Source organism: Palaemon carinicauda, chromosome 13 (assembly GCF_036898095.1).
Source record: "Palaemon carinicauda isolate YSFRI2023 chromosome 13, ASM3689809v2, whole genome shotgun sequence".
Taxonomy (NCBI): domain Eukaryota; kingdom Metazoa; phylum Arthropoda; class Malacostraca; order Decapoda; family Palaemonidae; genus Palaemon; species Palaemon carinicauda.
Window position 1 is genome coordinate 82,598,160 of NC_090737.1, and position 15,000 is coordinate 82,613,159.

At 32.6% G+C, this 15,000-nt stretch overlaps 1 protein-coding gene across 1 annotated transcript in view; it reads right to left on the reverse strand.

Moving 5' to 3' along the window:
• LOC137652328 (gamma-aminobutyric acid receptor subunit beta-like) overlaps window positions 1-15,000 on the reverse strand; it is a 268,861-nt gene that overhangs the window by 211,508 nt on the left and 42,353 nt on the right. The window contains 1 exon segment of the mRNA XM_068385671.1: window positions 4,473-4,576. Within this exon segment, the coding sequence (XP_068241772.1) occupies window positions 4,473-4,576 (104 nt within the window).

Sequence of the window (15,000 nt, forward strand, 5' to 3'; positions counted from 1 at the left end):
ATTTCAGTTGGATTGATATAGCCACTTTCATTTCAGTTGGCTCGATCACCACTTTCATTTCAGTTGGCTCGGTCACCACTTTCATTTCAGTTGGCTCGGTCACCACTTTCATTACAATTGGCTTGATCACCACATTCATTACAATTGGCTTGATTACCACTTTCACTTTAACATGCTCAATCATCACTTTCATTTCAGTTGGCTCGATCACCTCTTTCATTTCAGTTGGTTTGATCACAACTTTCATTTTAATATGCTCGATCACCACTTTCATTTCAATTGGCTCGATCACCGCTTTCATTACAATTGGCTTAATCAACACTTTCATTTTAATACGCTCGATTACCACTCATTTCGATTGGCTCGATCACCACTTTCCTTTCAATTGGCTCGATCACGTCTTTCATTTTAGCTCTGGTTTTACGGAAATCGTTCAGCTTTATATGCGTGAATGAACCTTAAACCTGGTCTATTCAGCGAAGTATGGATTTTACCCAAAAGAAAATTGGATCTATGTAATATTTGACGTATTGAAAATCATTCTAAATCTAAGGTTTGGCTTAAGGGTCGTGCTTTAATATAGCGATGTGATTATATCCATATGCTCTGAAATACAGATATGTTGGCTGTATTAAGGTCGCTGTTCTTGAAGTTTCTTTGTATATCATGTTTTGGTTTCTGCAAATTTATATATAGTGTGGTTATATATATGTTTATTTACATTCATTTATATGTGTATATGTATATATACACACGTCAGATTTATATATATATATATATATATATATATATATATGTATATATATGTATATATATTATATATACATGTATATATATGTGTATATATATATATATGTATATATATATATATGTATATATATATATATGTATATATATATGTGTGTGTATGTGTGTACGTATCCTCTTTGTGTTGTTGCAAATTGTTTCACATACAAACACACACACGTATATATATACGTGTGTGTATTTATACACACACATATAAGTGCCTGAAAGAAGGAAGTGGTCTCTTGGATAACCATGACATTCATCCCAGTGCAGTACTCTTACTACTATCGATTTAATCCCTTTTCTCCGCTGAACTATAATGTCATTTGGTTACTTTTCAAGAATGAGATTTCGTCATGTAAACGAGGTTTATGTAATGACTGTGACATTTCTCTTGCAAGACCCAAATACACCATTTTCGTGCCTCCTTATGCCCTCTTTGATGTACAGATCCCATCATAAATTATCGACTTTGTTTGGGAAATATTAATATATATAATTACATACTATCGTGGTTACAATGTTTTCCTTATCTGCCTATGCCATTTCCCTCGTAAGACCCAAATATGATAGTTTGGTGCTTCCTTATACCCTCTTTGGTATATAAATACGATAATAAATTAACTGCGTTGTTCTATAATTACATACTATCGAGGTGACAATGTTTCCCTTATGTGCTTATGGCGTTTCTCTCGTAAGACCCAAAATAGTTTGGTGCTTTCTTATGTCCTCCTTGGTATATAAATACGATAGTAAATCATCTACGTTGCTTTTTGTAATATCAATATATCTGTGATTACACAATTACACACTATCGTGTTGTCAATGCTTTCCTCCAAAACGGATCTTGTCAGTAGGGTTCCCATCGTTTGAACTTGAGAAAAAAAGCAAAGAACAACAGCCAAGAGTAGCGAATATCCTACTGAACTTCTCTATTTGAATCAGCCCGTGGGTTTTCCGAAGGTCGTCCAGTTATTATTCATGTTGATCTCGGAGTCCCTCGTGAGCTAAAGCTACCTATGTTCTCATTGACATTGCAAGTTGTATTTCATTTGAGATTTGCCTCTGGCTCAGAGATGTGTTTCTTGAGAAGTTATACGCTTCTTCGATGGTTGTGAGGAATTTTAATTATATCGACGAAATGGGAGTTATCATAGAAGGGTATTTCTATGTCTCTTATGGTTAAAAGTGTTAGAAGTGCCGTGTTTTTTTTTTTTTTCATAGGTTTTCTGACTTGCATTATTTTATGTGGCCTATATATATATATATATATATATATATATATATACATATATATATATATATATATATATATATATATATATATATATATATATATATATATAGCCACATGTATATAATTTATTTATTCTTAAACAGAAAAGTTAAAGTTAGAGATTTTATCATAGGTTGCATAGCCTGTATCGCTGTAGATATATATATATATATATATATATATATATATATATATATATATATATATATATATATATATATATATATATATATATATGAAACTTACTTTGTGTTACTTTCATTATTTTTTTTTTCTCATTTGGACGTTCATTCTGTTGGAGCTTTTGACGATAATGGTTGCTTAGGCTTGTTTGAGGTGAACGTTTTCTCATTTTCATGATAATGATAATGATAATAATGATGATGAACGTTATTCATAATGATATTTCACCTTGTTGAACAACGAATCGTGAATGAGCTATAAAACCTTCAGAGCTGATTTGACATATGTTATATGGGCATAAAAGAGCAAATCCTTAAAACAAAAGTGATAAACTATGCGTTAGGAGTTTAAGGTAAATGATTTTCAAAATTCCAGTAAGTTAACTTGTATTATAATCTCCGCTAATTGAGATGTACAGTGTCAAAATATACACGTGATCATATATTAATTGTAAACATACTCAGTTTTGACATCCTCTTTTTATATTGTATGATACGAAAAATATAGATTCCTATATATATATATATATATATATATATATATATATATATATATATATATATATATATATATATATATGTATGTATTTTATTAGACAATTTCTGATTATATTGTTGTTTGTGGTATTTATTGATATATTTTTGGTTGTGGTAATTATTATAACTAAGTAATTTTAGAGAAGTTTTAAATTAAAAGCTCAAGTTAGATACGACTGGCGAAATCTAATCGAGGCCATTTACGTCAATACGCGTAGTAGAAGATTATAATAATGAATTTTAGCTCTTGTTGGAAAAAGAACATTTCAGTAGCGTTGTGGCCGTTCCCCAGCTTCCTTCCCCTCACCCTTATATCATCCCTTATCCCATTGACTGCCAAATTATCCAGATTCTTGATAGGAGAAGCCAATCATCGAAGAAGGTAATACCTGGGAAATTGGGGGTTTCCCGACTTATGTACGAACTTAGGCAAGAGGAAATATATATATATATATATATATATATATATATATATATATATATATATATATATATATATATATATATATATATATGTGTGTGTGTGTGTGTGTGTGTGTGTGTAAAGAGAGAGAGAGAGAGAGAGAGAGAGAGAGAGAGAGAGAGAGAGAGAGAGAGAGAGAGAGAGAGAGAGAGAGAGTTCAGTATTTCACGATGATGATATCAGATAAGGAACTTAAGGGTTAATCTGAAACACAGAAGTGAAGCTTATAAGATAAATAAGTGGCTGTGGATTGAATTAATATCTATTTCGCAGACTTCCAAAGGAAATGAAATTTGGTAACTAGAAAGTAAGAAATATATATATATATATATATATATATATATATATATATATATATATATATATATATATATATATATATATATATATATATATATATATATATATATATATATATATATCGACGTTTGGGTTCGATAGGGATTTATGATTGCTCGCTAGTTTTTTTTTTTTTTTATTAACAATGCGTTTGTTTTTCTGTTTCCACTCAGAGGTTTTATTATGATGTGAAAAAGTTTTGAAATCACATTTCACATCAGATTGTTATTGGAATTAGAGTAGTGATACTAATAATAATAAAAAGAGTAATGTGGATACTAGGGCAAACTAAAATAGAGGATATCCTAACTACATGTAAGAAAAAGAAATGGACATGGGCAGGACATATAACGAGAATGACTGATAGTAGATGGACATTAAGATTGGAAGTGAAAAGACTTATCTGAGGCCTTTGTCCTGCATTGGATTAGCTAAACACGGCTAGCTACGGCTGATTATTATTATTATTATTATTATTATTATTACTTGTTAAGCTACAACCCTAGTTGGAAAAACAGGATGCTATAAGCCCAGGGGCTCCATCAGGGAAAATAGTCCAGTGAGGAAAGGAAAAAAGGAAAAATTAAATATTTTAAGAAGAGTAACAACGTTTAAATAAATATCTCCTATATAAACAATATAAACTTGAACAAAACAAGAGGAAGAGAAATTAGATAGAATAGTGTGCCCGAGTGTACCCTCAAGCCAGAGAACTCTAACCCAAGACAGTGAAAGGCCATGGTACAGAGGCTATGGCACTACCCAAGACTAGAGAACAATGGTGTGATTTTTGAGTGTCCTTCTCCTAGAAGAGCTGCTTACCATAGCTATGATGATGAATAACAACAAATACCGTCTTAGTCCAGAGAACAATTATCCTACTTACCTCCAAAGTTTGGCCTGAGTCTGATGTCGTAGCCATCTAGAAGCGATTCTATGGTTTGAGTAACGTTGTCTAAACGTTCACTAGTACGTCCGCCGGCACAGCCCCTGTGGGAACAAAAACACAAGTTATTGTTTATTATATTCACCAACACCTCTGGTGCTCATTACAGTCCTAATAGGTTACTAAATCAAAATTACGTTGTTGGAATAAAAGATCATATAATAGTCGAATCGAGATAGGAAACGATATTTTTTATTTTTATCAGTTCGAAATAACATTGCAATAGATATACATAAATCCAACACCTTTGTCAGAGGCACATTGCAGTCCTAACACATTACTGATTGCTATTATAAATAAAAATTACGTTGTTGGAATAGAATAAGAACCTAATAGTCGAATCAAGATTGTAGATTGCATTTTGTATCGGTTCGAAGTTGCATTACAGAAGACATACATAAATGCAACACCTTTGTCAGAGATTCATTACAGTCCTGACAGATTACTGGTAGCTAATATAGAATAAATAACATTGTTGAAATAAAAGAACATAATAGTCGCATTAAGATCGGAGATGACATTTTGTATCTGTTCGAAGTTGTATTACTGACGACACATAAATAGATAAATGTATGAATGATTTATAAATTATATGTGGAATTGTTGAATTGTAATGACCCGTAATCAAAGCTTCTTTGGCTTACCTTGATATTACATATTAATATTTTATTATCCTAATTAGTGTTTTTATAAAATTATATGAGAATTTTTGTCGAGGTGTCTGTATGTCCATCTCCTGTTAGGTAGCTGTTCTCAGTCGTAAATTTGCCAATATTTATATCTTTTCACTTGGAATTTGCTGAGATGTGTAATTCATAATTAAGAGTCCGAGAATCCATGAAATTGAAAGGGCTGCGGCAAAGCCTTCACAAGTTTGCCTTAGAATAGACTGATGTATAAGATGCATAAAAATCGTATGGGCTTTGATTTAGAAATGAATTAAAAGATCGAATATATGTTAAATTTATTTCGAAATATGTCAACCTTCTATCATTGTACATCAGTGGAAAACCATTATAGTCAATGCATTTTATTAATTTAGTTTAATCAAATCGATAATGCATTTATGTAAATGACCTCTGGACCTTATTACCGCACTGAACGATGCCAGGTCTTGTCCCCATCTACCATTGTAATGGGAGGTGTCACAGATAGTCGATGTTTAAGCATTAACACAACAAATTAAGAATGATTTACTGTTTAAAAACGTCACATTCCAGTCTTACGTGAAACGTTTCATTTGAGGTATAAATGACTTTCGAAATGTAAATACTGACTCGCCCAGCCTTTGACAAGTTCGCCCCAGGGACTCAAAATCTCCCTTGATTAACCCTCCTGACTTCCGGCCTGGTCTAAAAGAGCCTCTACCCAGACTACAAAACAGTGCGGGTCTCACAAAGCGGAAGCCCTGCCGTGGGCTATGGTAGGGGGCCACAGCTGTTTTGTTCCCCCCATTTTTTTTTCAGACACGTGCACACACATGAAAAAAGAAAGAGAGAGAGAGAGAGAGAGAGAGAGAGAGAGAGAGAGAGAGAGAGAGTAGCAGGTACCTTACATGTTACGTATTTGAAAAGGAAAAGCTATTGAGTGTGAAAGTTATCACAGAAAATGGGTTACTTGATTTTTTCTGTTTTTTACACATTAACATGCATTTTTTTTTAATTTGTATATTTTTTTCTCTTGATGCGTGTTATATTAATCAATAAAAATCCCTAAATTTAATTAAATCCAAAATGAATCGAGGTGGAGACAAATTTCTAACCAGAATGAGAGATTATTATTATTATTATTATTATTATTATTATTATTATTATTATTATTATTATTATTATTATTAGCTAAGCCATAATCCTAGTTGGAAATGCAGGACACTATAAGCACCAGAGCTCGCCATAATCCTAGTTGGAAAAGCAGGATACTATATGCACCAGAGCCCCAACAGGGAAAAATAGCCCAGTGAGGGAAGGGAAAAAGGAAATAAACTATATTCGAGAAGTCGTGAATAAAGAATATTAAATATCTTACGATCAGCATCAACGTGAAAATCGATATCATATATAAACTATGGAGAAAGACTCATGCCGCATTTGACTGCTATCTCTCTCTCTCTCTCTCTCTCTCTCTCTCTCTCTCTCTCTCTCTCTCTCTCTCTCTCTCTCTCTCTCCAGGAAGCACCAAGTCCCATCTCCATTTTCGTGAAACCTTTCATGTCTCTTCTTTCCTATCCTTTTTTTCTCATTTACTTTTTACTTTTGGTGTCCACATCCCGTCAAACGTATCCCTTTTTTATTTGTTCGTTCATTTTTCTATGACTTTTAAAGTTGTCTTTTCTTATCAAAGAACAAATGACGTCAGTCGCCTATCTTTTTTTTATTTCTTTTGTCGGATTTTCTTAAGAGGAATTTATTTTTAGTTACGATTTATAAGTTCTTGAATAATGAAAAAGTGACAGTTCATCTTGAATTACAAACACGTGTGAGTCCATTGTTATTACCTCCGTCAACAAAGTTGGAAGGAGGTTATGTTTTACCCCTGTATGTGTGTTTGTTTATAAGTGTGTGTGTATTTGTTTGTGAACAGCTTCCTGGCAACAATTTTAATCGTAGAGTAATGAAACTTGCATGGATTAACTGTTGTGTAAACACTGGAAACGATTAAATTTTGGAAGGTTAAGGTCAAAGGTCACGGTCAAGCAAAATGTCCATTTCACGTAGTCGGCCATAAGTTGTCATAGAGACTTTAAACTTGTTCCATATGAGTGTTTGAGAATCCACGCCAATTAATACATGTTAAGGTCAAAGGTCAAGGCCAAGGTCGAGCAAAAGGTCGAGAAATAAGCTGCCAGGGCGGAGGTCTGCGCTCTACTGAATGCCCTTCTAGTTTTTAACATGAAAAACGGTTCTAATAATAATTTTTCAACCTTTTGTATAGAAGAGTTTATTAGTTCCTAATTAGCATCCTTATATCATATCAAAGCGTTATCTATTTACTAGTTCTGAGAGCGTTGTTCATTTTAATGTCGTGATGTCAGATTAATAAATTGGTAAATAAGTCTTGAGGTTATTGTATTCAATTCTAATGTAATTTTATGGTATATAGTTTGATTGATTTACTATTTTTTTTACGATACGTAAAAAACTCATCCAATATTTCTTAATTTATCAAGATAATTTTCCAAGTTTTAATATAATTTCATTACACCTAAAAGGATAGGATTTATGTATTTTTATTGGAGATCCTCTGTTCCTTGAGCCCTATTGTTTTTGTTATTTTATTTACTTTCCCTTTTTTACTACATGCAAGTAAACTAATTTCATGTTAATTACTTTATGAAGACAATTCTCCAAGTTTTAATATAATTTCATCGCGCCTAAAATTATTCATATATTTTAGGTTGTTGGACAACCTCTGTTACCTCTAGTGTTCTCTTCACTTTTTTTCACGATACGTAAATAAACTCATTTCATTCTAATTACCTTATGAAGACAATTTTCCAAGTTTTAATATAATTTCATCGCTCCTAAAAGGATTTATATACTTTTGTTTACTGGGCAACCTCTGTTACCTTTATTGTTCCCTTCACTTTTTTTTCACGATACGTAAATAAACTCATTTCATTTTACAGTAATTAGTTTATGAAAACAATTGTCCAAGTTTTAATATTTCATATATTTGATATATCATATACTTTTATTTATTGGATATTCTCAGTTCCTTCAGTCCTATTACTTTTATTGTCCTATCCACTTAGCCATACTCTGTTCCGTGAATACCGCAACAATTCTTCATTCTTCCTCTGTATGTGAACCCCCCCCCCCCGTTTCTCCATCCTCGCTCCCTTGAACAGGATATTTGCACAAGGACCTGATTGTGTACACTACATTCTTTTACAGGATACCAATAGCCTCAAGTAGGTCAACATCATATGGCAGGGAGCAGCTATATAACATAAACATTATTATTATTATTATTGTTATTATTATTATTATTATTATTATTATTATTATTATTGTTGTTGTTAAAATTAATATTATTATATTATTATCATTATTATTAATATTATTATTATTATTATTATTATTCTTATCATTGTTATCATTATTATTATTATTATTATTATTATTATTATTATTATTATTATTATTTAAATTATTAAGATTATTATTATAATTAAAGGTGAATAGAGACGATTGAGGGTAATTAAAAGAGTTGGCCTTTAACCCAAATGACTTTTACAATTTAAGGTACAACGTGTGTGTGCGTATGATGGCACACATGGACATTTATGTGTACGTGACCTTATGTATGTGTGTGAGTATATATACATATATATATATATATATATATATATATTAATTTATATATATGTGTATATATATATGTATATATATATATATATATATATATATATATATATATATATATATATATATATTAAAAACAACTACACGATTAGGAAGATCATTCCACCAGCCGCCCGTTGATATACTACCGCTAGAGAGTTATGGAGTCCTTTAACTGGCCAGACAGTACTACATTGCATCCTTCTCTCTGGTTACGGTTCTCTCCCTTTGCCTACACAGACACCGAATAGTCTTGCCTATTCTTTACAGATTATCCTCTGTCCTTATACACCTGACAACACTGAGATTGCCAAACAATTCTTTTTCATCCAAGCGGTTAACTACTGCACTGTAATTGTTCAGTGGCTACTTTCCTCTCGGTAAGGGTAGAAGAGTCTCTTTAGCTATGGTAAGCAGGTCTTCTAGGAGAGGGACACTCCAAAACCAAACCAATGTTCTCTAGTTTTGGGTAGTCCCATAGCCTCTGTACCATGGTTCATGGTTCCACTGTCTTGGATTAGAGTTCTCTTGCTTGAGGGTACACTCGGGCACACTTTCATCTACTTTCTCTTCCTCTTGTTTTATTAAAGTTTTTATGGTTTATATAGGAAATATTTATTTTAATGTTCAAACTGTTCTTTAAAATATTTAAATTTTCCTTGTTTCCTTTCCTGACTGGGCTATTTTCCCTGTTGGGGCCCCTGGGCTTAGAGCATCCTGCTTTTCCAACTAGGGTTGTAGCATAACATTTAATAATAATAATAATAATAATTGGTCACAGCTGGAACAAAACTTGTAGAATGGCAATATTCTCTTTTATTAATATTCATGATCCTATTTATAGTTGGATTAGAAAAAACCGGGTATAATATTTTGTTATTTATTAGACATACTGGTATTTTGTCACCGCTGGAGTACCATAAGCTACCCCCCCCCTCTCTCTCTCTCTCTCTCTCTCTCTCTCTCTCTCTCTCTGTCTTAATATATTTGTTTTACTGAGCTTTGATACATCGATTTATTGGACGCTTATGTTGTATTACATCTCGCTATCATATTCAGCCATTGTAAACATGGCCTTATATCTAAATAAATTTATTGTGTTTATTGTACCGAGCTTTAATCCATCGATTTATCGGTTGGTTATGTTGTACTACATCTAGTTACATTATTATTCATCATTCGTAAACATGGCCTTAAGTTAACTTTATTTGAATGGACTTATTATTTAGGGGAATCATATTAGGTTTCGAGAAAAGAGACACATTTCGAAATCACAGTAAGTAATGCGGAGAGGTGCATCAAGTTTACACAGTGAAATCGAATAACACAAAGAATTAGTTGATGGTTGTCTAGAGAAAGTTTGGTGTTTTAAAGTTTTTAGTAAAGTTGTTATCAAACTCACAGGACAAAATTTTGTCAAGATTGATAGCTTACACACGTAATCTGGCGTGACAGCAACGCTGGTCAGTACCTTCTCGGTACAAAATTACAATGATCAATACCTTTTTGGTATAAAAAGTACATTGCTTAATACCTCCTCATTACAAAGTTACATTGCTCAATACCTTCTCGGTACAAAATGTCTTGCTTAATACCTTCTCGGTACAAAATTACATTACGCAATAGCTTCTCGGTACAAAATTACATTGCTTAATATATCTCGGTACAGAATTACAATGCTCAATACCTTTTCGGTACCAAATTACGTTGCTCCGTACGTTTTTGGTACAAAATTACATTGCTTTATATATCTCGGTACAAAATTACATTGCCTAATACCTTCTCGGTACCAAATTGCATTGCTCTGTACCTTCTCTGTACAAAATTACTTCTCTGTACAGAATTATATTACACAAGACCTCGGTACAAAATTACATTACTTAATACTTTCTCAGTACAAAATTATATTGCTCAATATCTTTTCGGTACAAAATTACATTGCTTAATATATCTTGGTACAAAATTAGATTGCTCAATACCTTCTTGGTACAAAATTGCATTGTTTAATGCCTTCTCGGTACAAAATTACATTGCTTAATGCCTTCTCGGTATAAAATTACATTGCTTAATACCTTCTTGTAATAAAATTTCATTGATCAATACCGTTTTGGTATAAAATTACATCGCTTAATACTTTCCCAGTACAAAATTACATTGCTCAATACCTTCTAGTTACGAAATTTGACGATGAATCAATGCTCGTTGCTTTCCAAACTACAACCACGAATATGCCAGCCCTGACTAATGGCAACTCTTACCCCAGCATCAACGACCGCCGTAGCAAAGTCGAGGTTTTGGCGACAGCATCAAGAACACAAGAAGAAGAATTCGTCGCTCTCTCATTAGAGGAAAAAAAATAGTGACGACATCACGCATGTTGGTACAGCATTATGAATCGAGGTAAATGCAGGTGTCAGAATGTGGCTTCGTCGTAGCTACCGCAGAAGAGAGAGATATTATCTTTTAGAAAAGAGATACATATTATTATTATTATTATTATTATTATTATTATTATTATTATTATTATTATTATTATTTTTATTATTATTGGGTATTAAAAATCTAAAGTTACTCGTTTATATCGTTGTATATTTTAAAAAACACAGAAGATTTCGCACTTTTTTTTCAAAGTGCTTCTGCAGATGTATAAGCATTTTGAAAAAAAAAAGTTGTTTATATTATTATTATTATTATTATTATTATTATTATTATTATTATTAATCAATGTGTATATATTCGTATTATATATATATCCATATCTAGAATTAGAAGTTAATAATTTAAACCACTGATTAATAAGAGGTAATTTCTGGTTAGATAAACAACTTAAGCGTAAATTGGAGGAGAGATTACATGTTACACTGTTAAAGATTGCATTTTTAATGGGAAATTATCCGTAAAATTATACTTTTCTCAACCATATTTCTGTAAAATACAGGTGACCGTAATTTTTACCTTAGTATGTTATTATCTTTTACAGTTTGGTGACCGTAATATCACTCCTTTACGTCAATATATCCGCTTTTTAAACGGTAAATGCCTCGCAACATTTATTCTGGGATTTTTACCGGTTTTTTTTACGTAAAATCTTTAAGTGTAAGTATGAACCAAGGTTTCAGAACAGTTCTATGGTTTTCACTTGATTTATTATAGCTAGGAAAGTCATATTAGACGAAATTGAGCGAATTATTGACCTACCCAAACAAGCCTCTAAAGATAAAACTATGGTAATTTAAATTATGCTTAAAGTTAGGCATAGAAAGTAAGAGAAATGAAGAACTTTTTGTTAGTAGTTGGAAGAAAGGACGCTGTTGACTTTACAACACATGAACATATGCTACCAGGGTCTAAGCGATGTTAGTCAGGGCAGCCGATCGGGACTACGGTCTACCCCAAAGCCAAAGCAAAGTCCTTCAAAAAGAAGGCAACCGTGCTTACCCCATAAAAAAAAAAGTCAGTAGAAGGAGAAGAGATTAAGAAATGCTAAATGGTGGACAGCAGGGAATAGATTGGAAAGAACATGCATGCTAATTACTGATAACGTAGAGGCCAAATCAGATTCTTCAGAGTTATTCAGTCATATGAGATAAATTAGGCTCACGAATACAACAAAAATTCTAAAACAAAGACATAACCATAACTTTTTATACTAAAAAAAAATTTAGTTGTTGTAATGCCGAAGGAGGTCAGTCAGCTCAGGTATCGTCTGCAACAACAAACATATGAGCTTAGTCAGCAAGATAGATTTAAGAAAATCGAACCAAAAGCATGCTATGAAGGTACCTAAAATCGTCAATAAGAACATGATACCAAAAAAAAGGGGGTAAATTCAGTTGTGTTATAACAGGTAAATGACGTGAGAAACTAACGACGAGACCGTTGCTCCTCATGGCACACTCTGGCAGAGAAAGTGACCGCCTTTTCATATCAAGCACCGTCTTGGGGGTCCTTGTGAGTGACGTAGCCTCTTACGTTATAATTAATCAATCGAAGTTTCCGACTTAACACGCGACTTTTGATTTGCATTGAACTAATAATTTATACGATTTTTAATACACATTTTGGTTGTGTATTATTTATGTTGTACTTAAAAAAAAATCAATATCTTGATTGAAGATTACTTTAAATTCCTTAAATGAAAGGAGAAGAAGAGAGGTATATTATTAGCTTAATGTAATACTAACTGGCAACTTAGCGAGAAGATCCCCACGTTACGTAATCCACTGTTCGATTGATACTCGGATGAAAGATGCAGTTTCTCGATTTTCACTCGATCTTCAGGTTTCACGGGGGAATATAAACACAGAGAGAGAGAGAGAGAGAGAGAGAGAGAGAGAGAGAGAGAGAGAGAGAGAGAGAGAGAGAGAGAGAGAGAGAGAGGAGGGGGGGGGGCGGGTATGAAAAAACTGATAGAAAAAACTAATGATATCTATTAATATACACATGAACACCCTTTAAAAGTCTCCCCTTTAAAAACTCAAGTTGGTGTTTTTCAATACTCCATTGACGGTAATGATAAAGCAATAGTGATGATGCTGGTGAATAGAAATAGGAGGCGGAATAGAAGAGAGTAGGAGCAGGAATGGAAGAGAAATGCAAATGAAGAAAATTGTGAATGATTACAATACAGTACTTTTCATACTACTAAGAATAAATTGGTATATATTCCACCCTTAAAGGCTCATATGGTTATACATGCTGAGATAGATAGATGTTCATAGTCAATTCTGACAACGAATCAAAAGTCTTTTGAGCGTGTTTATAAGGAACTATAAATTACCTCCAGACTGTAAAACAAACCTTTAAAGAAATTACCATCATTTTAATAAGTTCCCTTTTTGCCAATTTCCTAACATAAACAACTTTCTGACAATATGAAATCTATTCACTTATAAGTCATCTTATGAAGACAACACTGTATAAGCAGCATTGATGACGATTTAAGAATTGCATCATGGAACTACTATAACTGCCACTCACTGCATGTGAGGTGTGAACTTCATTCTGACAATTCTTGTAACCTTTTCAAAGATTGCCCTTTAGACAGATTAAAATTTGGTCCATTCTTTTTGATAGTTCGCTTTACCTGTGCTCTTTTGCAAGAAGGGGGATAATTTCCTTCAACTCCTCAATAGTGCTTCTTGTTTACACAGCGATATATATTTCTCTAAGGTTTGGTGTGTTTCACGGCGCATTAAATGATACTTTTAAAAGTGGTATATTTCTTTCAGGCTTGGTGCATCTCACGGAGCACTAAATGTTACTTTTATAAGTTTCATATAAAATGTTACTTTAAAAAGAATAGAGGGACCTAATCAATGATTTTGATATCTTAAAAAGTCATATAGATATTCTTTATATCGTGATCTGATGACAGAGTCTTCTCGTAGAAAGCACATACCAACAGTCTCTCAATATGTGCCTGGGTTTTATTATATCCTGTCAATAGCATTTCAAACAGCATATCTTTCAATATGTTTTATTTTGATTCTAATCTCAACACGTTTTTCAAATGCATTTACATGCCATCTTTGATTTATATTTTTATCTTCGTAACTATATATTTTTCTTCATGTAGTATTAAGAATACTACAGGCAAGGTATTATGTAATAACTTAAAACATGGTACCAATACATCTAATGATTTAGCAAATAAATATGCTTAGCTTTGTAGCCCGGATATGAAACAGGAAATTAACACCCAATATGAACCAAATTAAGATTGAAAAAGAGAAATGACTTGAACGCAAATTATGAGAAATGATAACCCCCTGGATGGCATCGTAATGTGATAAGATTGAAGTAATACTATTCGGCACTCATCACATACAAAGAAATAGGGAATGGATCTGGGGTGTTGATAATTTTATTGAAAAGAAACTTTACGTTAGATATCAAGTCGACCCAGAAACGCGTAGTTACTCTGCATTTTTAGATTTAAAAACAAAGTTCTTCTCCATCTTGAGGCTCAATGCTACTCAGTATTCTAAACGTTTTTATTCCAGCTATGACCAAGTTGTGGAATGATCTTCCTAATCGTGTAGTTGAATCGGTAGAACTTCAAAAGGTCCAACTTGCAGCAAATGTTTTAATGTTGAATAGGATGACAGAAGTCTTTTTATAGT